The sequence below is a fragment of the Danio aesculapii genome, chromosome 2 (assembly GCF_903798145.1).
Source record: "Danio aesculapii chromosome 2, fDanAes4.1, whole genome shotgun sequence".
In the NCBI taxonomy this organism is placed as follows: Eukaryota; Metazoa; Chordata; class Actinopteri; order Cypriniformes; family Danionidae; genus Danio; species Danio aesculapii.
The window spans coordinates 25,815,048-25,842,268 of record NC_079436.1 but is presented as its reverse complement, the minus strand read 5'-3'; the positions used below and the strand labels follow the sequence as shown (position 1 = coordinate 25,842,268).

The 27,221-nt window shown below is 34.8% G+C and overlaps 1 protein-coding gene across 1 annotated transcript in view; it reads right to left on the bottom strand.

Annotated features, from left to right (window-relative positions):
- Positions 1-25,942, bottom strand: part of slc7a14a (solute carrier family 7 member 14a) — a 52,206-nt gene extending 26,264 nt beyond the window's left edge. The window contains exons 1-3 of the mRNA XM_056476077.1: positions 25,709-25,942; positions 7,666-8,154; positions 2,714-2,950 (exon numbers count right to left, since the gene is read on the bottom strand). Coding sequence (XP_056332052.1) covers positions 2,714-2,950; positions 7,666-7,969 — 541 coding nt within the window. The 5' untranslated portion in view covers positions 7,970-8,154; positions 25,709-25,942. The remainder of the gene's footprint in view (positions 1-2,713; positions 2,951-7,665; positions 8,155-25,708) is intronic.
- Positions 25,943-27,221: the final 1,279 nt, after the last annotated feature.

Here is a 27,221-nt window from a genome sequence, read left to right as displayed (position 1 = left end):
CATGCAGGAAGAAAATATTGATCTTTAGAGTACCCAATGTTTAATTCCTCCATCTGTAGTCTGAGCATGTACAATAGACAAATTCAATAAAGTCACTGTGCTTCAGAGATTCTTAATTGCAAGGACACAAGACCCCCTTTCAGCAAGGACCCAATTTCCGAAATAATAAAGGCACCTATATATTTTATTGTATAAAAATCCATTGCAAAAGAAATTGCATAACCAGCATTCAAGATACAGTATCTGTACCAGAAGCATTTTTCACATTAGCATTTAGGAAAACAAGACTATGTCAAGATCTGAAATTTGCCTTAGTTGGTATCTGCTTTGAAAATATTTCTGTCCTACTTTAATAACAAATGTCCAACCTAAAAAGTGTTTCTTTTTCCTCTTCAGAAATGTAACTGGAGCATGTGTTTCACAATGCAAAAGAAGCTGTGAGAGAGGTTGCTCGGTTTTTAACAAGGGTTCCTCACATTGACTTTGTCACGAGACTATTGACTGCTAAAGTTAGAGGTGCCTTTTCTTTCTTTCGTTCTTTTTGCAGCACCATTAACTCCAGTCTATTGATGAATTAACTACAGTAAATTGTGTTGGAAATACTGTGGGTGGATGTCAAGGTTATTGGTGCGGCAAATTCATTCGTTGAAAACTGCAATACTCAGTGACATGAACTCAATCGCTTAAATCAACTGTAAAATAAATTGGATTCAATAATAACAGGCATTTAAACATTTCCTGTGAAATATAAAATGGATTTCTTTTCCTATTAAAGAATTAGTTCTCGAAATGAAAACTTCTGTCATCATTTACTCACCTTCCATGCATGCTAAACCTTTCGGAACTATTAAATAATTTTTTTCTTTTCAAGCCATTGACTTCCAAAGCATTTGTAACCTAGTATAGAAGTCAATGTCTACCAGCTTCCAACATTCTTAAAAATATCTGCTTTTGAGCAAACCATTTCAGGGTGACTAAATACAGTGGATGTACGGACAGTATTCAGACCCCCTTAGAATTTCTCACTCTTTGTTATATTGCAGCCATTTGCTGAAATCGTTTAAGTTAATTTTTTCCTCAATTATATAAACACGTTAACAGAAAAACACAGAACTGTTGACATTTTTGCAGATTTATTAAAATAGAAAAACTGAAATATCACACGGTCCCAAGTATCCAGACCCTTTGCTGAGTATTTAGCAGAAGCACCCTTTTGACCTAATACAGCCATGAGTCTTTTTGGAAAAGATGCAACAAGTTTTTTTGGATTTGGGGATCCTCTGCCATTCCTCCTTGCAGATCCGCTCCAGTTCTGTTAGGTTGCAAGGTAAAGCCATTTTTAGGTTTCTCCAGAGATGCTCGATTGGGTTTAAGTCAGGGCTTTAGCTGGGCCATTCAACAACAGTCATGGAGTTGTAGTGAAGCCACTCTTTCGTTATTTTAGCTGTGCGGTTAGGGTAATTGTCTTGTTGGAAGGTAAATCTTTGGCCCAGTCTGAGCAGTGCCTGGCTTTCTCCACAAATACCACTATGAATTAAGGTCAAAAAGTTCTATCTTGGTCTCATCAGAGCAGAGAAACATATTTTTCACCATCTCGGAGTCCTTCTGGTGTTTTTTAACAAACTCCATTCGGACTTTCATGTGTCGGACCACTCTGCCATAAAGCCCCGATTGGTGGAGGGCTGCAGTGGTTGACTTTCTACAACTTTCTCCCATCTCCAGACTGCAACTCTGGAGCTCAGCCGCAGTGATCTTTGGCTTCTTCTTTACCTCTCTCACCAATGCTTTTTCTCCCCTGATAGCTCAGTTTGGACAGGCAGCCAGCTCCAGGAAGAGTTCTGGTCATCCCAAAAATCTTCTATTTAAGTATTATGGAGGTCACTGTGCTCTTAGGAATTTTAAATGCAGCAGAAATTACCTTGGCCAGTAATTCTGTCTCTCAGCTCTTCAGGCAGTTCCTTTGACCTCATGATTCTCATTTGCTCTGATATGCGTTGTGAGCTGTAAGGTCTGATATAGACAGGCGTGTTGCTTTCCTAATCAAGTTCAATCAGTATAATCAAACACAGCTGGACTCAAATGAAGGATGATCGGAAGAAATGGACAGCATCGGAGTTAAATATATGAGTGTCACAGCAAAGGGTCTGAATACTTAGGACCATGTGATCTTTCAGTTTTTCTTAATAAATCTGGAAAAATATCCAAAATTCGATCAATATGGAATGCTGTGGGTACATTAATGAACAAAAAATTAACTTAAATGATTTTAGCAAATGGCTGCAATATAACAAAGAATGGAAAACTGAAGGGGGTGTGAATACTTTCCTCACCCACTGTTAAATGGTTATTTTCGCAATCAAAATGAATTGAGTTGTTTAATCCAACTCTTCTGAAAGATATAATTATTCTATATGGTGAACATAATTAATTTAAACATTTGTTTACATATAAATATTGAACATTGAACAGTGTTTACAACACTCATATTTAGCCAAGAAAGCCCAATCTTGGTAGTTTGAACTGCAAAAAGGCTTCAATCTGAGTTACTGCAAAAACCAATGAGGTTAGTTCTGTGTCATGCAGGCATTGTACATCTTCTGCTGACAGTAAATAATGACACAATTTTAAATTTGTGCTAAACTAAAATCTTTAAAATGTAGCAGAATCTTAGACTTTTGATGATTATGTTCTGAACACAAATGGATCATCTTACCCAAGCCATTAAGAGTTCCTATGTGGTTGATCATAAATCCGCTGATGCTGTGATTGGCCAGCGAGTCAAACATGCTGCTCAGTGCACTGGCCCCTGCTGCTGTACCAATCAGATACTCCAAAATCAGATTCCAGCCAATGAAAAAAGCCACAAATTCGCCCACCGTCACATAGCTATAAGTGTAGGCCGATCCTGTAGTTTTAGGCACACGTACACCGAATTCAGCGTAACACACTCCTGTGGAGAGATAGCAGTGATTACTGTAACACCTGAACTCCACAAGCTTATCGATACATCTAACTGGCTGCAGAAGATGGAAACATTGATTTTTTTTGGCTGGAGTGTCAGATCAATTCTCAAATGTCAAGCCCATAGGATCCCAGAGAGCCAGATAACTGCAGGGAAATCCCTCTTTACCGGTCAGATCCATGTAAAGCCCACTGCAGTGGAAAGAGATAAGGATTATCTGATTTTTTACATTCAGTCTAATATGTACTCTGTGACATCAGAGCTATAAAGTAGTACTTAACCTTTCAAGTTGACCTAATATGATAGTTCTGACAGAAACTTGAAAAAAAAAAAAAATGCAGGACAGGTCTTATATTTGATAAGTGAGAAATAAGATTGAATGGTGAAATGGCACATTGCACTAGAACGGAGATCTAGTACATATCAGAATGGAGCCAGATTGAGTTAAAGTTGACTAAAATAACAGCAAAATTGCTGATGGTCTCTAATGAGTGTCATAATCCCTGTTGAAATAAAAATGCAATACAGAGGAAAAGCATTCATTTTTGATTAAAGCGTCTGATGAAACAGTGTTTTTGGTTGCACTTTAGTATGAAGAACAGTTATTCACAATAATCATGACTAATTTATTGTTTTTAATACTTAGGCCCAATCCCAATTCTATTTTTGTACCCCTACCCCTTTCCCTTTGCCCTTGAAACAGTGTGTGAAGGAGAAGGGCTTCAAAATTTACAGTTGCGTTCATTTTTGGTATTTATTTTCAGAAAATCACTGAAGGCATATATCATATTATCATAACAATATAATATGGCACTAAGTAATATCGTAACTGTACTGTGCATTTACACCCTGGCCATATTTATCTATGTAGCCACACAAAAACAACATTAACTTTATATCAGACACTGTAAAAAGCTTAGCTTACTCCCTGCCACTTGACTTTTCTGACAGGGTATTCCAGTGTCATTGAGTGTCAAAATGTTGTGGGACTGCTACACAAGAGTTATTAATAGGGATTATAGATAGCGAAATTTAGCGTTTTTTATAAAAAACCTGACGGTAAAACATAAACCCGGTTATGAATGTACTAAAACATGTGCTTGTTTGTTGTAAAAACTCACAATAATGACAAAAAATACTGAATTGTGCATCTTTTTACTTCCGTGTGCAGCCATGCTGCCGTTGTAGCTGGTGTATTCTGGTAAATTTTCTTACTCCTTGGTTTCGAGTGTGGTTCTGAAAAATCTTAGTTTCAAGGGGTATCTAGCCCTTGCTCTTAGCCCTACGCCTTCAAGCTAAAGAGAAATGGGTAACCCCTTCCCCATTTAAGGAAGGAGAAGGGTTAAGGGGTTAAATTGGGATTGGGCCTTAGTATGGTATTTGTTGCACCTGCTTCGAATGTTATCACTCGATTGAATGGGCGTTATCAGTGGTTATTAGCTAATAGATATGGGCCAGTAGGGGCCTTCTGTGCCTACTGGTAGGCTTAAGGATGGCGCACACCAGATGCGCCGCTCGGCGACACGCTGCACCATGCATTTTAGAAATCTAAACATAGATTTCTATCAGGGTAGGCACACTGGTGCCACAAGTTGGTGGCTGTCCGCGGTGCCCAGCTACGACTAAGGACACTGTTCATATTTGTGCTGCGCCACAGAGCGCCATCTGAATAGTTTAATTTTAAATAACATGCGAATGTGTGCGTCTGGTATGCAATAATTCCAACTGTCATGTGCGTGCTGTGTCACGGCGTTAATCGGCGCATCCTGTGTGCGACCCCCTTTAGAAGGCTGTTATCATCTATCCACATGGTTAATCACCTATACTAATAGAGAAGTCTCCAGATAGAGATATGTTTTTACATTACTGTTTTATAAATAATCTAAATAATTCTCATTAAATTCTAGCCATGTACGTATGTAATATATAGCTGATTACCCATGTGGATGTATGATAATAGACTTCTAAGCCTACTAGTAGGTGTAGAAGGCCCCTACTGGCCCATATCTATCAGCTGAAAACCACTGATAAGGAATCAGATTCGACTGGTTGTTGTACCTGTTTAAGAATGGGATGGGATTAAGGGATGTATAGAACATGGTGATATACTGTATAATAAGGCATTCATAAGCAGCACACGTAAATACATGTGTTATAAACAATTCCTATTCCAATTGCTATATAAATAAATCTGGAAAATGTTTTAATTAAAAGAAAAAAAGTTTCAGAAAAAAGTTTCCATTAAAAAGTTTTATGCTTTTTTTTATCAATATTGATAATAAAAAGACATTATTGTGAGCATCAAATTACAACTTCAAAATAATTTATATTTTAAAGCCAAATAGAAAACTTATTGTACAATAACAGTTTTTCCAAAATATTTTCAACTTTAAATATTTAAAATAAAATTTAAAAGAAATTGTACTTAACCCCAGAGCTTTCATTTGACATTTTTAATTAACCTTACATTTTGTATACATTTTAATATGAAACACTAATAGGAATAAATTCAAACATGTTTTTCCATGGCCTGTTTTACTAGCATTTATCAGGGCTGCAAATATCACTAAAGCACACTGTATATCTAATTTCCACATATCTAATGATAACAAATGCTATCAAAACCCTGTTTTTGTTTCCATGAGTGGAAAGGTCAGCTGCACACAGGAACAAAATATCCCCTTCATTCATTTTCCCCTCTCTTTCATATCTGGTTGTCTTCTTTATATTGGTATCCACAGGGACTCAAAAATAAATAAAAAATAAATGGATTTTGCCTCTAATGCTATTTTGGGTGCTGCATGCTGTGCACAGCTTTAACCTGTAAACCTAATGAGCCAGTCCACCGTGCGTCATCGCTACACGTCAGGAGGCAGAAAGATATACAAGTGTTCGCTAAGCTAAAGCCTGACTCAGGATCAGTGGACACAAACCGATGTTATCTGCAGTACACTCTCAGGAATAAAGATGCAAAGGCTGTCACCAGGGGTGGCACATTAGTGTACCAGAATTGATTTTGCATGACAGTTGCTCTGTAAAAGTAAACATTAATACTAATCTCTTAATATAGTGTTTATTAATTGTTGTTTTATAGTAGGATTTGGATTTTTTTAAGTTTAGATATGGGATAGGATTAAGGCATGTAGAATATAGTCATTGAAATGAAGTAATTGAAAAAAAAAAACCTTTATATGCGCTTTATAAGCCGCACAAGTAAATAGATGTGTTGTACAAGAATCCAATTTCAAATGCTATTCAAAATATTCTGGAAATAAATCTGTTTCCATTAAAAATGTACACATGTTTTTCAATGTTAATAATAATAAGAAATTATTTGGAGCACAAAAATGACAGCATCAGAATAATTTCTATTTAAAAGCTAAATGGAATAGTCTTATTTTACATTAATATTCTTTCAAAAGCTTGTCAACTTCTTTCAGAAACATTGCACTGTATGTAACACTGCCGGTCCAACACCATCCAACCTGCTCCAAGCTGGGATCGAATCGGTGACTCTCTGCATGGGAGTTGGTTGCTCTAACAAGGAGGCTAATGACCATGGTCTCTAATGCCTGTTGCTAGAGCACCTTTTCAGGTTCAGAGGAGTGAGGTTTACTTGCACAGCACTTTACTAGCTGGCCTCTGTTACACTCACCCCCCTAAACCTCACTCCCATCCGGGTCACATCACCACAATGTAATCCCGCCGGTCCTACACTTTCCAACCCATTCCAAGCTGGGATCGAACCGGCGATTTTCCGGTTGGGAGTCAGTTGCTCTAAAGGCTGATTTATACTTAAGGAAGATCTTAAAGGAACCCCCTCCTTAAGACGCCAACGCTGACACGCACCTCTCAAACAATTTACCTACACATTGCAACAACACATAGCACAAGCTCTGTGATTTGTCAGCTTGGTAACAGTGATGAGCGCGAGCGGTGCTGAGAGCCACAAGCCCGATGAGGCGAGTGTTTACATGTGTTGAGTGCCATGAAGGATGGAGACTTTTGTGTTGACCTTATGATTAAAGTTGTTGCACGTCGGCCGATTCCGTCTCTGAATGGGCGAGTTTTAGCTACTTGTACTACCAAAAATATCCACAGATTAACATAAAAACCACACTGCCAGCAAGCGTTTCGGAAGTGTTATTGCAGAGCAAAACAAACAGCACGCAGAACTATAAATGAAGGGCTACGCGCAAGGCAGGCGCCATTGGTCACACTGATCACTCGACACAGAAGTATAAATCACCCTTAACAAGGTGGCTAAAGACCTGCACAGCACTTTACTAACTGGCCTCAGTTACATGTACATTTTTATATGAAATACAAAAAGGAATACATTCAAATATGATTTTCCGTGGCATGTTTTACTAGCATTTACCAAAACGAAATATTTACCTCCAAGTATTTCTCATAACAAATTAGTGTTCCAGATCGGATTTTGAATAATATGTGCTCTTTAAAGGTAAATATTAGTACCTAAGTATATATAACAGTGCATAATAGTTTATAGTAATATTATAAAGGAATAGCATAACAGTAATGCTAACAGTATAATAGCACAAAAGTGTACCTTTGAAAAAGCTAACGCCCCAGTGACAACTTTTGTACCATAAATTTCCGAGAGTGTTTGGTAACACAGAGGTTTGCAGGATAATGACAGACCTCTTTTGTTTTGTGACTGGCACAGGAAGGGCACTCACCTGACAGGATGGAGGCCACGGCAGCGATGATGAAAGACACAATGACCCCAGGACCTGCCATTTCCTTCGCCACAAGTCCCGAAACCACATACATGCCTGTACCCACACAGCTTCCCACTCCTAAAGACACGAGGTCCACGGTGGAGAGGACGCGGGCCAGTTTGGTGCCGTGAGCCCCGGTGCCACCTGAGGTCTCCAGCATGGACTCCACAGGCTTCGTGCGCAGGACGCGGGACTGGAAGGCGAACCAGTTGGCCCCCCATTGAACCCGCCGTGGGTCCAGTTTGGCAAAGAGGCCACTCATCCTGGTGCCTGCTTATGGGTCAAAGGGGTTCAGAAGATGGGGCTGAGGCTCTGAGGAGGATGAGGGTCTGATGAAGCTTTGGGAGAAGGTTCAGACAGAAAGCGGCTGCGATGATCACTGTCCTCTAGAGGAGCGTCATTATCAGATGTTTCCACATGTCCAGTGAGGATGAAGGTGAAGCAAGGCTGAGGACAGAATGAGATGACAACCGGGTGATCAGGCATTATTCTTGATATAATGAGATAACAATGTAGTTGTTCTTGAAGTATAATTGTGGACTCAATAAGTGCATAGCATAGCCTGATACAAAAGATAAGATTGCAAACAAGATATCAAAAAAATAATAATAATAATTTTTCCCTAATTTCTGTTTAACAGAGAGATGATTTTTTTCAACACATTTCAACACAATAGCTCATGTGTAATAACTGACTTATTTTATCTTTACCATGATGACAGTAAATAATATTTGACTAGATATTTTTCAAGACACTTCTATACAGCTTAAAGTGACGTTTAAAGGCTTAACTAGGTTAATTACGTTAACTAGGCAGGTTAGGGTAATTAGGCAAGTTATTGTACAATGATGATTTGTTCTGTAGACTAATCGAAAAAAATATATTGCTTAAAGGGGCTAATAATTTTGACATTATAATGGTTGTTAAAAAATGAAAAAAAAAAAACTACTTTTATTCTTGCCGAAATAAAACAAAGACTTTCTCCAGAAGAAAAAAATATGATCAGACATGCTGTGAAAATGTCCTTGTTCTGTTAAACATCATTTGGGAAATATTTTAAAAAGAAAAAGAAATTCAAAGGGGGGCTAATAATTCTGACTTCAACTGTATATATATATATATATATATATATATATATATATATATATATATATATATATATATATATATATATATATATATATATATATATATATATATATACATACATACATACATACATACATACATACATACATACATACATACATACATACATACATACATACATACATACATACATACATAGATAGATAGATAGATAGATAGATAGATAGATAGATAGATAGATAGATAGATAGATAGATAGATAGATAGATAGATAGATAGATAGATAGATAGATAGATAGATAGATAGATAGATAGATAGATAGATAGATAGAATTCTTGTTATTAATCTTATCTATTGTTTTTGATCTTATCATTGATCCATGTCTTATTAACACTGGAATAAAAACGTTTTTGAATTTGTCCTGTATTGATGTATTTCCTTATATTGAGTTTATACAGTACTATGTGAAAGTGTGGATCAGTATGATTTTTTTATTAATGCTGTTTATGTTGGTATGGACAAATTTTTTTTTACATCAACGTAAAATAAATAAAATAAAATAAAATAAAATAAAATAAAATAAAATAAAATAAAATAAAATAAAATAAAATAAATAATTAAACATTAAACATGTTTATGGCTTCCATAAAATCATTAAGCAGTGTAACTGTTTTCAACATTGACAATAATAAGAAATGTTACGTGACCAGCAAATAAGCATATTAAACTTACAATATTACAATGAATGGCATTAGAGCATTATTCTACCCATATACTGGCAGTTGTATCTTCATACAAGTTATTTAAAGCATTGAAGCAGACATGTGCATTTAAAAGTTATTTGAAGACCGCAACAGATGTCTGATTTTTGACCGATGTGCTTTAGTTCTGCTGCACGTCGTTGGCTTTTTTAAAGCAAATCAAAGGCTACATTTACTACTAAACCCTTAGCCATGGTAAACGCCTAAAGGAAATGTCCTGCTGTATTCACAAGAGTTACATTTACCCGCCTGATTAAATACTAACGCAAGAGCCAAGAGCCCTTCCTCCCATCAGCTATTCCCTCATCTTTGTGAAAGCTTATTTTAACAGATGAATGAATGCTTTCAGCAACATAAAAAACATGTAACACAATATTTCACAGCCATTAAGGGCCACAAAACAGCAGATAAGAATTCAACCATAAGTACATCTCTCTTTCTAAATAAGACTTTCTCACAGAAATCATTTATATGCTAATAATAATACGTCTCATTCCATTCAAGATCAGATTTTGACATCATCATTTTAATGCATTTTCACAAGTGTCTAGTTTTGCTGATGTAGTGATGTTACATTAGTTATTCGTTTCCAGCCAGTCTGATAAATCAGTTCAAAAAGATGATTAAACGAATCTGAAAAGACGCTTCAGTAGGTTTGAATAAAAGCACTGGTTGTTGATTTGATATGTGGAGAGCCTCTTGATAGGAAGGAGCGAGAGATAACATTCAGACCCCTGTTGAAAACCAATAAAATGTGCTGATGAGCCCTGGTGAGCAGCCAAAGAGGAACAGACGAAAAACAAAACCCAGCCTGTTAGATTTTGCTCATTTCCTATCTGACATTCCTTCTCTGATCTTCTCTCTGTTATTCCAGCAACACATTTTAACTCTGTTTCTGCTCTGGTCAGTTCATTTGCTTTTAAACTCTTCAGTTCTGTCACCTTGAAGGGTTTTGATAGTGCTGTAATGATGCTCGTCCCTGTCTGACTGTGTACAGGGACAGATCACAGTGAAGTCTGTCCATCACAGTGACTCAAACACATGGCTGCTGACCAGGATGATGATTCATTTAGATTTACAAACCGCACAACAGGCCACGTAGGCTGGGGTATGTCTGCTCTACACGTCATAGCTTATAAATTACATAAATGTCTGATGAGGTGGAAAGTCCAGTCCCAATATACTGGTCCTCAGGGCTTACTCTTAAACTAAAGTCCTTTTACAACACAAAATTGATCACTATTGGGCAAAGGAAAAAAGGGTAAAAGGTCTGTGCTGAAAATATACACAGTAAAAAATAATCAGTAAAATTTACTGTGAAAGATTGGCATTTGTGATTGCCAGAATTTTACCATTAAAATTACAGTAGATAATTTAGAAATTTACAGTAAAATACCAAATTTCATTCATTTTTATAATGTTAATACAGCAACGTTTTGAATTGCCCATAGATATAAAAAGTTACTTTGTAAAAGAAAATATGATTTTTTCTGCTAATAAATAAATAAATAAATAGGTGCATCACGGTGGCGCAGTGGGTAGCACAATCGCCTTACAACAAGAAGGTCATTGGTTCGAGCCCCAACTGTATCAACTGTATGGAGTTTGCATGTTCTTCCAGTGTTTGCGTGGGTTTCCTCCGGGTGCTGCAGTTTCCCCTACAAGTCCAAAAATATGTGGTATAGGTAAGTTGGAAAAGCTAAATTGTCCATAGTGTATGTGTGTGAATGAGTGTGTATGGATGTTTCTCAGTGATGGGTTGCAGCTGGAAGGGCATCTGCTGTGTAAAACATCTGCTGGATAAGTTGGTGGTTATTCCGCTGTGGCGACTCCAGATTAATAAAGGGACTAAGCTGAAAAGAAAATGAATTAATTAATCAATAAATAAAAATAAGTAAATAATATGACGTAAAATGCTAATGTTTATTTAACTTATAGAATAAACATACAAAAAAAATTTAAAATTAAACTTAATTATTTCATGACAATTGTAGCTGAATTTATGATTCAGGAGGCAGTTACAGTTAATTTATTTTCTTTTTCTTTTTTAAATAATATAAGGCTTATCCAGGACAGTGTTTCTCAACCAAGTTCATGGAGGACCACCAGCTCTGCACATTTACCGTGTCTCTTTAACCAAATACTGTACACCTGAATTCAACACAGGCTCATTCTGAAAACGTAGCCCTATATAAATTCCTGCAGATCGTGAATTATGTAGCCAGAAGTACGTATGGCTGCATTTTATTTTTGAAATGATGTTGTTGTATGATGTTGTTCCTTGTCGCGCTTACCAGCTGACTGCTCACCTCCATATGAATGGCTTTCCCACTGTTACCAGTTTGTCCAGTTAGTTCACCATGTACGTCGGCGAACTTATGACGCAGAGAGCAGTTGACCATGACTTCGGGGTTCAGGTCTGGCAAAGAACAGTTCCAGAAAGCGGGTAAGACAATAACAGAATTAAAAAAATAAAATAAACAAGTAAATAACAGGTTGAGAATGTGGTAAAATCTGAAAACATAGTAAAAAAAAATCAGGTGAAGGCTTTCTTTTTTCTGGATTGCTTTTTAAAACTTTTGGTTGGGTTTAGGGAAGTGCAGGCGTGAAAGGCAGTCGCGAGAGAAATTTGAGATCTCAGAAAACATACACAGCAGCCTCTGGTGGAAACAAAAACAGCAAAAACTGCAAAAAAAAAAAAAAAGTTGCTCCTGGGACGTATTTGGCACTCTCCAGAAATGTATATAGAGGTACGTTTTTTGGAATAAGCCTGGGTTGCCTGATTCAGATCATCAGCTCATTAGTTGAGACTGAAAGACCTAAAATGGGTGTGACGGACAAAGGATGCATCAAAAACATGCAGTGCTGGTGGTCCTCCAGGAATGTGGTTGAGAAACAGTGATCTAGGGGGTGCAAAATGTACCTAAAATTTGAGAAGATTATTTATTTTTTCTAGGAAAAGTGTTTTTTTTTATTGGGTGCACCAGTCATTCTGAGTGGGCCTGCCTTAGGTACAACCCAGAATCATGATAAATATCTAGCTGTGATGAAATGTTTGCAAAAATGATACAGTATTACATTGCTTCTGCACACTTTTAATAGTTTAAAAAGAGAGTGTTAATTAGAAAGCATGTTCAACTTTCTCAGAATCAGAATGACATAACTGCCAATCGTTTATTTATTCATTCATTTTCCTTTGGCTTCATTTCTTTATTCACCAGGGGTCACCACAGTGGAATGAACCGCCAACTTATCGAGCATATGTTTTACATAGCGGATGCCTTCCAACTGAATCCCAGTACTAGTGAACACCCATACACACTGATTCACACTTCACACATACACTATAGCCATTTTTAGTTTTATTCAATTCACCTATAGCGCATGTCTTTGGACAGTGGGGAAACCGGAGCATCTGGAGGAAACCCACACCAACATGGGGAGAACATGCAAAATCAGACCCAGCCTGGACAAGAGCCAGTGACCTTCTTGCTGTGAGGTCGCTGATCATTTATTTAGTTATATTGATACAATACATTAGACGCTGTTAATTGTACTCTTAAATATTATATTAACATGAAAGTCCTAAAAATCAATAATTTTTTTTCCCCAAACGCCCGAGTACCAATGTTGCAGTGGAGTTTCTAGAGAACAATAAAACAATACAACTGCCATTTCAATTGGTCTGCAAATGCAAATATAAAAGTAGATTAAAATTGTAGCTTTATGCACAGGATTAAGCTGAACTCCATCCTCATATAAAGCATAAGTGATTCTGCGTCAGATGTGAAGCTCACAGCCACATCACACTAATGCTGTTTGTGCCTTAAGGTGCTAGAGGAGCATATATTTAAACCTGTCAGTGACCTTATGAGACACACATGTATAAACCGAGGCCCGAGGCACAACAGAGCTCTTGTATAATTCAGAGAGACAAGATGAAGCCATAAAGAACCTGCTGTACATACACAGCTCTGTCCATATAATGCATTCACACGTATTATTCAGAATAGCAAACACGTAACACAAAACACATTTCTGTAGATTAGCATAAAATCAATAAACAACATGTACATTTAACATCATGTTTAAGATCATTATATTAGTTAATACCATTTTTTTGTAATTATTTGATGGTGTGTACTGTACTTAACATGCTTAAAATTCAATTATGCACAATACACCTAAAATGAGTAATGAAAGAATTGTTATTTTACATTGCCATATGCATATTTCGTAAATCTGGACAGGTGCTGGTTCCCATAGTGAAAACTATATAGCAAAATTGTGATATAGTTTATGTGCATGTAAAGAAACCTACGAACGACACTTTAACCCAATATAATCTTGAACAAAATATTGATCAAGCAGACCTGTAGCCGGCGGGGGGTAGGGAGGGGGGGAGATGGGAAGTTGGGGTTGGGGGGGTGGGATTTGGGGGTTCGAAAGACCTGACAAAGTCCAGTATTTAGCTGCTATACAAGCTCATTTGTCCCATTTTTGACAGTATGCCATGATAAATTGTGAAAATAACTGATGGAAGGCAGATTTAAGACAAATGTAATTTCTAATAAATTTGTATTTTAAAAACAATTTTCATATTTTTTTCATCCAACATTTTTTTTAATTAAGAATTGTATGCTCATAATATTATTTATAAAATGGTCATAACCTACAGTTTAAACGCACATGTGTAATAAAACACTTTGTGGTAAAATACTATGATAAGCACTTGTAATGTAGGGGATACTTAAGTTGCATCAAAAAGTGTGGTTATTATAATCACCATGACATGCTGATCCAGTAAAGATTAGTGTTTAAAATCTCACTAAAATACTATATTTGAACTTTAAGTTTAATAGAAAACGAGGTGAATAACTGCAGAAAGGTTGACTTTTTGAGAAAAAAGAATCATCCCTTTCAATAAGCTGGCTACAGGCCTGTCAAGAATGGCAACAATGTTTCATTAGTTAATGTATTTACTTGCATGAAATAAGAATAAACAATATTTGCAAATTTTTTAATCATAGTTCAACATTTAATAATCCATTTATAAAATTAAAGCTGTGCTTGTTAACATTGTTTAATGCACTGTGAGTTACAAGAACTATCAATGAATAACTATTTCATATGTAATAACATAAGGTGGCGCAGTGGGTAGCACATTCGCCTCACAGCAAGAAGGTCGCTGGTTCGAACCTCGGTTGGGTCAGTTGGCATTTCTGTGTGGAGTTTGCATGTTCTCCCTGTGGGTTTTCTCCGGTTTCCCCTACAAGTCCAAAGACATGTGGTACAGGTGAATTGGGAACGCTAAATTCTCTGCAGTGTTTGTGTGTGTGTGAGTGTATAAAGTTGTTTCCCAGTGATGGGTTGTGAATGGAAGAGCATCCGCTGTGTAATACATATGCTGGATAAGTTGGTGGTTCATTCAGCTGTGGCGACCCCAGATTAATAAAGGATTGAATAAACAAAATGAGTGAATAAACAAAGATGAATAGATACTGTAACAAATGTATAATTTCTTCATGTCAATCGGTATGCACAGAAAGCACATTCACATTATATACTATATTCATATACAATTATATCCATATATTTTTAGGGGTTTTAAATTGGGGTCAAACAGGGGACCGCAAGGGAGTGCTAGGGCATCCATGGAAAACTTTGGAGAAGTAGCAAATAAATAAACAATATGCTAAATAAATAATAAATGCCCATAGTATATGTACCTAATTCAAACAAATAAGCACATATTATTATAGAAAAAACTAATAAATACTTTTAATTTGATTATAATAATGTAACAATTATTGTAACTATGTAATGATACAAAAAAGAGTGTACATAAGATTCATATGAGTAAAATCTAATTTGTATTAAAATAAATGACTTCAAGATCACAACAAACAAATAAATAAATAAATAAATAAATAAATGCAAATTATATTAACAATTATAATAAAAATATAAGTTTAAACCAAATTAAAATTCTATTACATATTTTATTAATTATTAAATATGTTCGAATATTAATAAAAAATTATCAAATGAATCAAACTAATGTAATAATTATGTAATAACATAAGATAAAAACAGGTACAGGTACAATTCTTGTAAATTAAACCTTTAACTTTGACTTTTGTCCCAAACTCCTATTTAGATTCTAATGAATAGTTATTAATGTAGTCCTTATGTTTAGGTATTGAGTAGAATTAAAGATGTAAAAATCCAGCAGAATGTGTACTAATAAACAGGTAAGTAAGTACTAATAAAAGGATCAAATCTTAACAATAGGGAGGTTTTATAAGCTGTGAGAATTGGTACTTAAATAAAAGAGTCTGCAATTAATCAAATATATTCTCATAAATGTATTTACTGTAACTTTTGAAAATTCATGGACCTGTAACTGACATGAATCACATTTCATGCTGCAATATGAGCTAATATGTATGTGTCACAATCATATCATATCATATCATATCATATCATATCATATCATATCATATCATATCATATCATATCATATCATATCATATCATATCATGTCATTACAGAGCCAGAAAAAGCAAAGCAAACAGGTGGAGCTCAAGGTGGATGTCAGGTTCACCTAAATCAGACACAGGATAACAGGGTAATTGAGTGGTGTGATTGGAAAGTAAGGATGTGCTGGGACGTGTTTGACCATCTGCGGGCAATGAGAGAAGCATTGATTTCCATTGTGAACTCATTGTGTGGAAAGAGAGAGGTAGAATCTGCTGCTTTTGTCTGATTGATTCAACTTCTATACAGCAGCATCTGAAGCATACAGACCTTCATTTTTAATATGCGGAATTATTCATAGCGGAGGAATAAAAGATTCTTTCTCCTGGTTGAACTGTAAAACCTGGTGTAAAAATAATGAGCGCTTTTATTTTTAGTTTTCCAGTTGATTGTGATTTAACTGATTTAAGTTTTTGCACACATGGCATCAGTAGAACATAATAAATATTGTTGGTCATGGTTTATCTACATGCTGATTTAAAAAGAAATGAATTTTTTGCACACATTTTGTCATATGGTCCAGTCATAAGACATACAGTATGACATGCATACTTTCATATGGTGAAACCATTATGGATTAAGATTATAGATTTTATGACGATGTCTTTGAAACTCTTAATGTTAGAGCTCTTTAATGAGATCCTACATAAAACATAATTTCAATATAGCACTCAACATTTTTTTTCTTTGCTCTACTTACATGTGACTCCTATAATGCATTTTACTTTGAAATGTGTCCACATTTACTCAATGTAAACTTGCTGACCAGATACAGTATGCTTTTTGCTGGAAAAACAAATATTATATTAAATAAAATTATTTGGTTCCAAATCGACTCAGAATGTGAAAACAGACTTGAATGGCTTTCATCATCTTTATAATTGAAAAATAAATAAATACATACATACAGTTGAAGTCAGAATTATAAATCCCCCTTTGATTTTTTTTCTTCTTTTAAATATTTCCCAAATGACGTTTAACAGAGCAAGGAAATTTTCACAGCATCACTTACTTGAAAGTCTTATTTGTTTTAGAATAAAAGCAGTTTAAAAATTTGTAAAAGTCATTTTAGGGTCTGAATTATTATCCCCTTTAAGCTATATTTTTTTCCGATAGTCTACAGAAAAAAAAAACATTGTTAAAAAATAACTTGCCTAATTACCCTAACCTGCCTAGTTAACTTAATTAACCTTGTTGAGCCTTTAAATGTCACTTTAAGTTGTATAGAAGAGATGAGTTATTAAAACTTATGTTTAGAAATGTGTTGAAAAAAATCTTCTCTCCGTTAAACAGAAATTGGGGGAAAAAATAAACAGGGAGGCTAATAATTCAGGGGGGTTAATAATTCTGACTTCAACTGTATATATATATATATATATATATATATATATATATATATATATATATATATATATATATATATATATATATATATATATATATATATATATATATATATATATATATACATAAACACACAGTTGCAGTCAGAATTATTAGCCCCCTTTTTTTTTATATTTCCCAAATGATGTTTAACAGAGCAAGGAAATTTTTACAGTTTGTCTGATAATATTTTTTCTTTCTGGAGAAACTCTTATTTGTTTTATTTAGGCTAGAAAAAAAAGCAGTTTTTGATTTTTTAAATCCATTTTAAGGTCAAAATTATTAGCCCCTTTAAGACTTTTTTCAATAGTCTTCAGAACAGACCATCGTTATACAATAATATGCCTAATTACCCTAACTTGCTAATTATCCTAGTTAAGCCTTTAAATGTCACTTTAAGCTGAATAGAAGTGTCCTGAAAAATATCTAGTCAAATATTATGTACTGTCATCATGGCAAAGATAAAATAAATCAGATATTAGACATGAGTTATTAAAACTACAATGGTTAGAAATGTGTTGAAAAAAAATCTTCTCTCCGTTAAACAGAAATTGGGGAAAAAAATAAACAGGGGGGCTAATAATTCTGACTTCAACTGTATACATACATATATATATAAAAAACCTCTATAAGTGCCATTTGAAATGAACATTTTCCTCAGCCTACTTTGTTGATGTTGAGTTATTTCAGTTTAAACCTAATAAAAAGGAGATAATCTTTGCCATAAATGAGCAAAGAATAAATAAATTGTTCTGATCACAAAGCGGTGTGTAAATGTTTTATATTTAACAGCCATATTCTCATTTGATTAAAGAGAAAAAAATCTGATTTGTCCAATTCTTGAACTTTTTGAAATTAAGAAAAACTAAAAATATAGGACTATCATACAAAACATTTGAACTATGCCAGTTGTTTATTTTGTGCCAATGACCACTAAAATTGTTTTCCAATTTCTTTACATAAAAATGCAAAGGTAATTTGATTATTTGTTGTCCTGTTTTTGACCCCTCGTCAGAATTTCAATGGGTGTGTTGAACTGTAAATGCCCACTGCTGTGATTGGCTGAAAGTATTGCATATTAACAGCCCTCTACAGGCAGTGACGTAGAAGTAGGCATTGATCTTCAGCAGAACCATGACCCAACATTTCGTGTTTACCACATTACTGTAAACTATTTGAGAAAGTGGTTTCGGCTTTAGTGTAAATCTTAAAAAAAAAAAAAAAACAGGAAAAAAACGTAAGAACAATTTCTATCTTAAGCGGTGCTGGTGGGTCGCAGCGGAATAACTATTAGAAACTTTATGGAACTATCAACATACATTAACATACTTTAATATTTATGTGTATATATAAGGCTATACTTATTATTTCATAATTAAAATAAAGTAAGTAACTGAATAAATGTTCTGCATCTTGTGAAATCACTAATCTAATCACTAGCATTGAGCATGGTGAAACTGACAGCTTTCAAATCCAAAGGCATTCTATGGAAAATAATGGTCAGCCAAACAGAAAGTAGGTATGTTTTACTTCAAGCCTTGCAACTCGTGAGATTTCCAATGCACACAAAATTGCTCCTGCACCACCAAAGATTTTAAACTCTTATCAGTCTGTGCCGTTGGGAGTGGGAGAGAGGGGCACAAAGGAGTTTCATTTTATTTTAATAACAACTATAACATAAATAACTGATAGAGAACTTATTGAATCCACAGATCTAGATGAGAAACTGACACCTCAACTACAGTACTTCACCTTTACACTTCAATCACTCATGCTAATAACAGAGTCGATTTGCAAGTGAATTAAAGTCGTCTGTCCTGCATCATTTTACCCTGTGCCACTGCTGCTGTCTGCATTCAGAAGGAGAGATGGAAATCTTCTGCTGCTGTATACCTCAGCCTGACAGTAAAATATGCAGCAGATGGTGTGTAGAAACAGTGGGCAGAATTGCATTCCTCAAATTATGTGGAGGAGTCTAAAATGCACAGATATTTTAATTGCACAGCCCTTCCAGTGTCCAAACTGTTCAACAGGCTGTCCTGTGAACTCAGTGTATTTACTGTTTTAAAATAGTAGGAGATCTAGAAGACCAGTCATTGTTTATAGGATTACAGATATATGACTTGATTATTTGACATTGTAACTGAATCATGAAATCCACAGTTAAAGACAAAATTATTAGGCCTGTAGTGAAATGTAAATTATTTTTAAATATTTTCCATGCTGTTAAATGCTAGAGAAGATGTTTTCAATATATGTTTTAAACATGATTTTTAATAACTAATTTCTAATAACCTGATTCTTTTGTATTTGCCATGATGACAGTATATGGGTGCTTCTATAATTGTGGGTACATTTGGCTTTTTAAAGAGTTAAGGAAAAAACTTTTTATATGCAGTAATTCATTCTAGTATCTTATTGAAAGTATATTACATTTTAATAATTCAATGCTTGTCAAACACAAATCATTTATTTTACTTTTAGGGGAAAACTTTTTTTATCATATTATTTGTCAATTCTTTTATAGACAAATTTGGTAGTGTAGAAATAACAAATCATAGCAAGAAAAAATCCTTTTATCCTATAAGATAAACTGTCCTTACATTTCAACACTTTAAAATAATATGACCTTTCACCAATGGAAGCACACACAGAAAGAGAGCAAAAAAACATGCTCTCTTAAACAGAATTTACAATTCTTTTTTTAGCCAAAATGTCCACTTCCTGGCACAAATGCTAAAATCAAGGAAATCAGGGTTAAAATATTTTTTAATTGGCTAAAGTGTGATCAATGAAATACTCTGTTTTCCTATTGAAATTGTGGTAACAGTATTGACAGTTGACAAAATATTCTACATGTTAGATCTTTTTTTTTTTATAAAAATACTTTCACATAGAGAGCACACAACTTTTAGCGCTGCATGTCTGATCAGTGAGAGAAACTGACATCTTTATCTGTTTTTTTACATTGTTGTTGGAGATAATTCCAACAATTTAAAGGCTAAGTATGGTATGGTGACAGATTTACGTAAGATATACAGACGCATATTTTTGTTGGAAAATGTTACTTTTTAAACTATTTAATGTTTAATTATGAAAATTACCATTTAGAGAGTTTATAAATACTACAAAAAATGTATAATGCCAAAAAAAGAGTAAAATAAAACATTTTGATTACACAATTATACATGAAGGAAAAAATACGCTGATTAATTTGGATATCAAGTAATATTTTTTTTTACAGAATATATTATATTGCTATGGTAGTTGTGGTGAGTAAGTAGCAAATAGTAAATAGTTAAAAAAAATAGTTAATAGTTTTAAAAAGAGATTTATGTATTTATTTATTTATTTATTTATTGATTTATTATTTATTTTATTTTATTTATTTTTTGCATTTCTAAATCAGTATCAGTTGCAACCAAAATATTAATCACCACAACAGTTTTCAGGTTCCCCACAAGTTTTTAAAGATTAATATTTTGGTCACAACTGATATTTGATGAATATTTTAGGAATGCAAAAAAAAGTTTCTCATTTTAAATTTAAAAAATTTAAACACATTAAACTGATTGATCAAATTGAATCCCATATATTAAAAAGGTTTTGTAGCAACACGCTTAACTTTTTTAAAGTGGGCATGAAATAGAAGTTAAGATTGTCCTTTTTTCTGTTGCACACAAAAGAAGATATTTTGAAGAATCTGGGAAACCTGTAAACACTGACTTCCATAGTAGGAAAAAACATATACTACGAAAGTCAGTAGCCACCATTTTTTAAAGACACTTCAAAATATCTTCTTTTGTTTTAAACAAGAAAGAAACACAAACAAGTTTGGAACAAGTAGATGGTCAGTAAATAAAAACAGAATTCCCCTTTTGGCTGAGCTATCTCTTTAAAGTTTATGTGATTTACTCATTTTCCTTCGGCTTAGTCTCTGATTTATCAGAGGCGCCACAGGGGAATGAACCACCAACTATTCCAGCATATGTTTTACACAGCGGATGCCCTTCCAGCAGCAACCCAGTACTGAGAAACACCCATACACACACATTCAAATACTATAGCCAATTTAGTTTACCCAATTCACGTATAGTGCATATCTTTGGACTTATAGGGGAAACCGGAGCACCTGGAGGAAAGTCACACAAACACAGGTAGAACATGTAAACTCCACACAGAAATACCAACCGACCCAGCCGGGACTCGTATCAGCTACCTTCTTGCAGTGAGGCGACAGTGTTAACCACTGAGTCACTGTGCCACCCTCATTTGATTCAACTTAGAAAATTAATGGTACTGTTTTTTTTTTAAGTACGTCATCTAAAAACCACCTTGCACCCAAATAAATGTGTGCAATAGGAAAACATGTTTAATTTAACTTGAATAAACTAGATTTCACCCACAGACTCAGTTGCTTCCTCAGGCCAGTACAGTGCAGCTCCTCCCTGCTCTCCTCCTCCTGCACTGTTATATAAACCGGCTGCTGAGTGGAGTGAATCTGGCTTGCATGAACACTAACACCATTTCAGGCCATCAGATTTATCGCTCTCTCTCTCTCCCTCACTACAACTCACTTTTCTAAGTACATCAGCGCACAATCTGAGCCAAACAAAACCAAATAGCACTAAAAGATGCAGTTTTTGTGAAACGCTGCTGCTAATTGTTGAACAAAGCAACAATACAGTATTAAAATGATAGTTTACCCCAAGATTAAAACATACTTCAACTCAATCTCAAGTGGTTTCAAACCTTTTTATTGTTGTTGAGCACAAAAAAAAGACATTTTGAAGAATGTTGGACATCTATAGCCAATGACATCCATAGTAGGGAAAAAATACAATGGAAGTCAATAGCTATCTAACATTCTTCAAAATATCTTATTTTATTTCCATTCCTTTAATTGTTCAGACATTGAAACAAACATACCATAAGCCAGTGGGTGATGTCAAAATCTTAGCTACTAGCATTAGCACTTTCCTTTCATCTATAAAATAGCTCCCTAAGTTGTAGCCAGCCACTTTACCAATACTGTGCGTTAAAGATTATATATTTGTCATTGTAATGAAACTGTGTGTGTTTATTTGTGTCTGTTCTCTGCTGAGCTCTTCAGACTGCATTATGTCTCATGCTCTCCACCATTATCCATGCATGCTGGCCTGCAGGTGGTCGTAATTGACGGAAAGCCTTTAATTGTATTACTGCATCTACGCAAACAGTACCAGTGAAATCACTCTGGTGGCAGGAGATTAATGGGAGGATTCATAGGCGGCTCATTCAGAAAAAAAGCAAGTCATACTGGTGAACCCATGAGTCAGAGTTCAACAAGCTAATTACAGATGTTTGAGTCAAAACACACACACATGTTTTTGTCAAATGTGCACTGTAAAAAATTAATATGATCAAATAGTCCTGACAGCATACGTTTTGAGGTTATTGTAACTTATTAAACTAAGTTAATCATGTTCTAACTTAATTTCACAAGTTATGCAAGCTGTTTTAAGTCAGTTTAACTTAATCTAAGTTCAACAGACTCATACGGTTTCTTTGATTCAGCTTAAAATTCAAGGCAACCAGGATTTTTTTACGGAGTGGGAACATTCCATAGTTTCCTTTCTTTTTTCTACTGTACAAACTGTATTTTCTATTGGCCTAACCCCACCATACCCCTAAACCCAACCCTTAAAGGAAACTGTGTGCAGTTTTACTTTCTGAAGAAAAAAAAACAAACAAACAAACAAATAAAAAAACTCATTCTGTCTGATTTATAAGCTTTTGAAGAAATGAGGACATCAGAGTTGTCCTCATATTTCACCACCTTCTTGTAATACCTGTGTCATTATACAGATTTGTGTCCTGATATATCACAGAAACATGATGAACACACACACACACACACACACACACACACGCACACACTCTCACACACACACACACACACACACACACACACGCACACACACACGCACACACACACTATATTTGGAAATCTGTTTTACAAAATTCTGTTTTATTCTTACTGAAATGTTAAAAGCTACCCTATACTTTCATCATTTTTAAGAGTGAGACATTAAAAGTTATATATATATACAGTTGAAGTCAGAATTATTAGCCCCCCAGTTGATTTTTTTTCTTAAGTATTTCCCAAATTATGTTTAACAGAGCAAGGAAATTTTTACAGTATGTCTGATAATATTTTTTCTTCTGGAGAAAGTCTTATTTGTTTTATTGCAGCTAGAATAAAAGCAGTTTTTAATTGTTTAAAAACCATTTTAAAGGTCAAAATTATTAGCCCCTTTAAGCAATTTTTATTTGATAGTCTGCAGAACAAACCATCGTTATACAATAACTTGCCTAATTACCCAAACCTGCCTGGTTAACCTAATTAACCTAGTAAAGCCTTTAAATGTCACTTTAAGCTGAATAGAAGTGTCTCGAAAATATCTAGTAAAATATTATTTACTGTCATCATGGCAAAGATAAAATAAATCAGTTATTAGAAATGAGTTATTAAAACTATTATGTCTAGAAATGTGTTGAAAAAAAATCGTCTTTCTGTTAAACAGAAATTGGGGAACAAAATAAACAGGGGGGCTAATAATTCTGACTTCAACTCTGTGTGTGTATATATATATATATATATATATATATATATATATATATATATATATATATATATATATATATATATATATATATATATATATATATATATATATATATATAATCAATTTAACATGGATAAAATATAAAAAAAAAACATTGGATTTCACGCTGTTTATCACTAGTGCTGTTCATGCAGTGGTCAAAAAATGCTAAAATATTTATGGTATCTTTCATTTTTTGACAGTTTTGAGGGGGCTGTATGCAATAGTTACAATCCATTCACTCAGCTGTCGAAAAACTTGAATTTCAGCTCAAGCTTCAGGTTGGTCTGTTTTTATTTTAAAAGAATAAACAGTGTGTGGTAGATAAAAGCTGAAGTGGAAACAAGTTGTTCTCAAAAAATGAGCATTCAGTAAGCTTTTGTGTGGGCACAATACCAAACATTTCTAGAAGAAATAGTTTCAGATTTTCAACACGGCCATTTCTGACAACCAACAAAACAAACACAAGTATTTAACCTTTTCGAATTATGATCATGTTTGTGGGTTTACAAATGCCACAGCCTTTATCAAGCAACACAAGGCTGTCTTCTGCCTTGTACCACACTATTTGAAACTAAAATCAATGTGGTTCATTGTGATACGGTAGATTAAAAATATGGTGGGTTGAAGTGTGATAAAAACATGACCGCAGAGCGTAATAAAACACAAGTCAATAAATCAGAATAAATAAGCTCAGAGTCAATAAGACCAACAAATACACAAAGATTGATTATTCAATAAAGGCGCACAGACCTCATAATCTAATATAATGGAAAATCAGGAATGCCAATAATTCCCCCTTTCTGTTTAACTGTTTATAGACCATTCACAAGCAAAATAGCCAACGATCACACCACTTCTAAAGGGGAGGCATAGATGAATCTCATTCAAAGAAAAGGAGGTTATCTTTTGATCAAGCAGGACAAAAGTCGCTTTACCAAGTGCAATTTAATCAGCACAAGTCTAACATTACACCAAAAGCTTGACGATGTCCAAATCGGGACGTGTATGTTTCAGCACCACGGTCAGCGCCGCTGTCTTTACACGCCCGATTATAAACAAAGCAGCATCCGCGAGTAACTGCCATCATGTCATTGGAGATTAACCTCGTTTTACTGCCTAGAGCTTCACTACAGACACACTCGCAGGCTGTGTGATCAAAAGAGGCCATTGCTTACCTAAAAAACCATGTCATTAATAATGCAGCAATTTCTACTGCATTAAAAAAATAAAACATGTTATTGCAATATAGACATTGACTTGATAGCGATCTCGCACTGCCCCTCCCGTCAAACACAAGCAGCTGATACTGAAACAAAATGTTTTGTTCTCATTTCAAAACACTGTTTTTTTTTTAAATACACAAGTGACGTCAGCTTACAATAAAGTTAACTGCTATATCACTGAAATCCCAAGAAAGTAAAACACACAACTGTATACCCAAAAAGCAACTAAATATGAATTATTCTTACACTTATTGTTTTGAAGCACTTCATATACGCTTCTTGTTTTATGTTAAAATGGTGTAATATGGTCGGGTGGACATCCTGAGCCAGTGTCCGCTCTCGGTCAGCTCTTACCTTCCCGGCCGCCGCTGTCCAGCTGTGCCGATGCTGATGTGTGATGCTGCGGCTCAAAGACGCGCGAGGCGGTGGCGGAGTCTAAAGACAGGTGGATCCCAAGCAGGATGCATTTCCGTGTCCTACAATACTTTCATGTACTCATAAAAACTCAAAACAGCACTTAAAGCGATAAAATCATCATTGTAGGGATTAAGGTCGTCGCAGGGAGGGACGCTTTATCTCGGATGCTGCGGAAAGGGATGTACGCTCGTGTAGTAACGGAGGGGTTAAATTATTCAGACGCCTCCTCCACGTGATAAGCTGGCACATTCATTATTTATTATCACCGTCCACGTCAATGACGTTATGATACGGTTGCGTGAGAACATCGAGCCTCTTTTGCGACAGGCCAAATTAATGATCCGTCATCATTCCTCCATCAAAAGCATGATGGGTAGAAAACAGGAAGCGCGCTCGCTGCATCCAGCGAAAAGATGCTATTATCCCGGAGATGAAAAGTGACGCGGTGAACGTGCGCGACTGCTTAAGTGTATCAGATTGATGATGTAACATTTTTATTTCAACGTCTGCGAATCAGTAGGTTTTTTTTTTACTAGCCTAGATTAAAATTATGAAATTTGCAACGTATCCTTAAACCATGCATATTAACCTTCTAACGCATTTGATGGATCCGAATAATGTATTTCATAAACAATAATAAGGTAATATTATAATATTATATTTAATTATGATTTCCTTTGATCACTTTCTATTAACAAAAATAGCAGTGCTGTAAACATATATCCTGGATATGCATAGAATGTTGAAACAGAGAATGTTGTTTGATGATATAACATTTAGTAAAGTATATAATGTGATAAATAAATATATATATATATATATATATATATATATATATATATATATATATATATATATATATATATATATATTTAATTATTCATTCATTCATTTTCCTTCATTTGTTTTATGTTTTACACAGCGGATGCTCTACCAGCTGCAGCCCAGTACTGGGAAACACCCATACATACTTATACAGCCAAATTATTCAATTCACCCATGTCGTTGGACTGTGGGGGAAACCCGGCGGAAACTCACGCAAACACGGGGAGAACTTGCAAACTCCACACAGACATGCCAACTGACCCAGCCTGGACTTGAATCAGCAACTTTCTTGCTGTAAGGAGACAATACTAACCACTGAGCCACCGTGCCACCTTTAAAGAATTAACATGTTATAATTATATATATATATAAACAAAACAAAGAAAAAAACAAGAAAAAATACCATCTGCTAAGCTTTCAAACAATCAATTTGTGATCAATTTTCCATGCTGTTAAATTATATTAAGGTTGCACAAAAAGTATATATTTACCAAAACACTTATGCTCAAACAAGGATGAAATATGGGGGAAAGGCCAAATATCTTTTTTTTTTTTTTGACACTGATAGAAATCCATACTTGATTTTACAAAAGTTTTTTCGGCACCAAAATATGCTCCATACCAG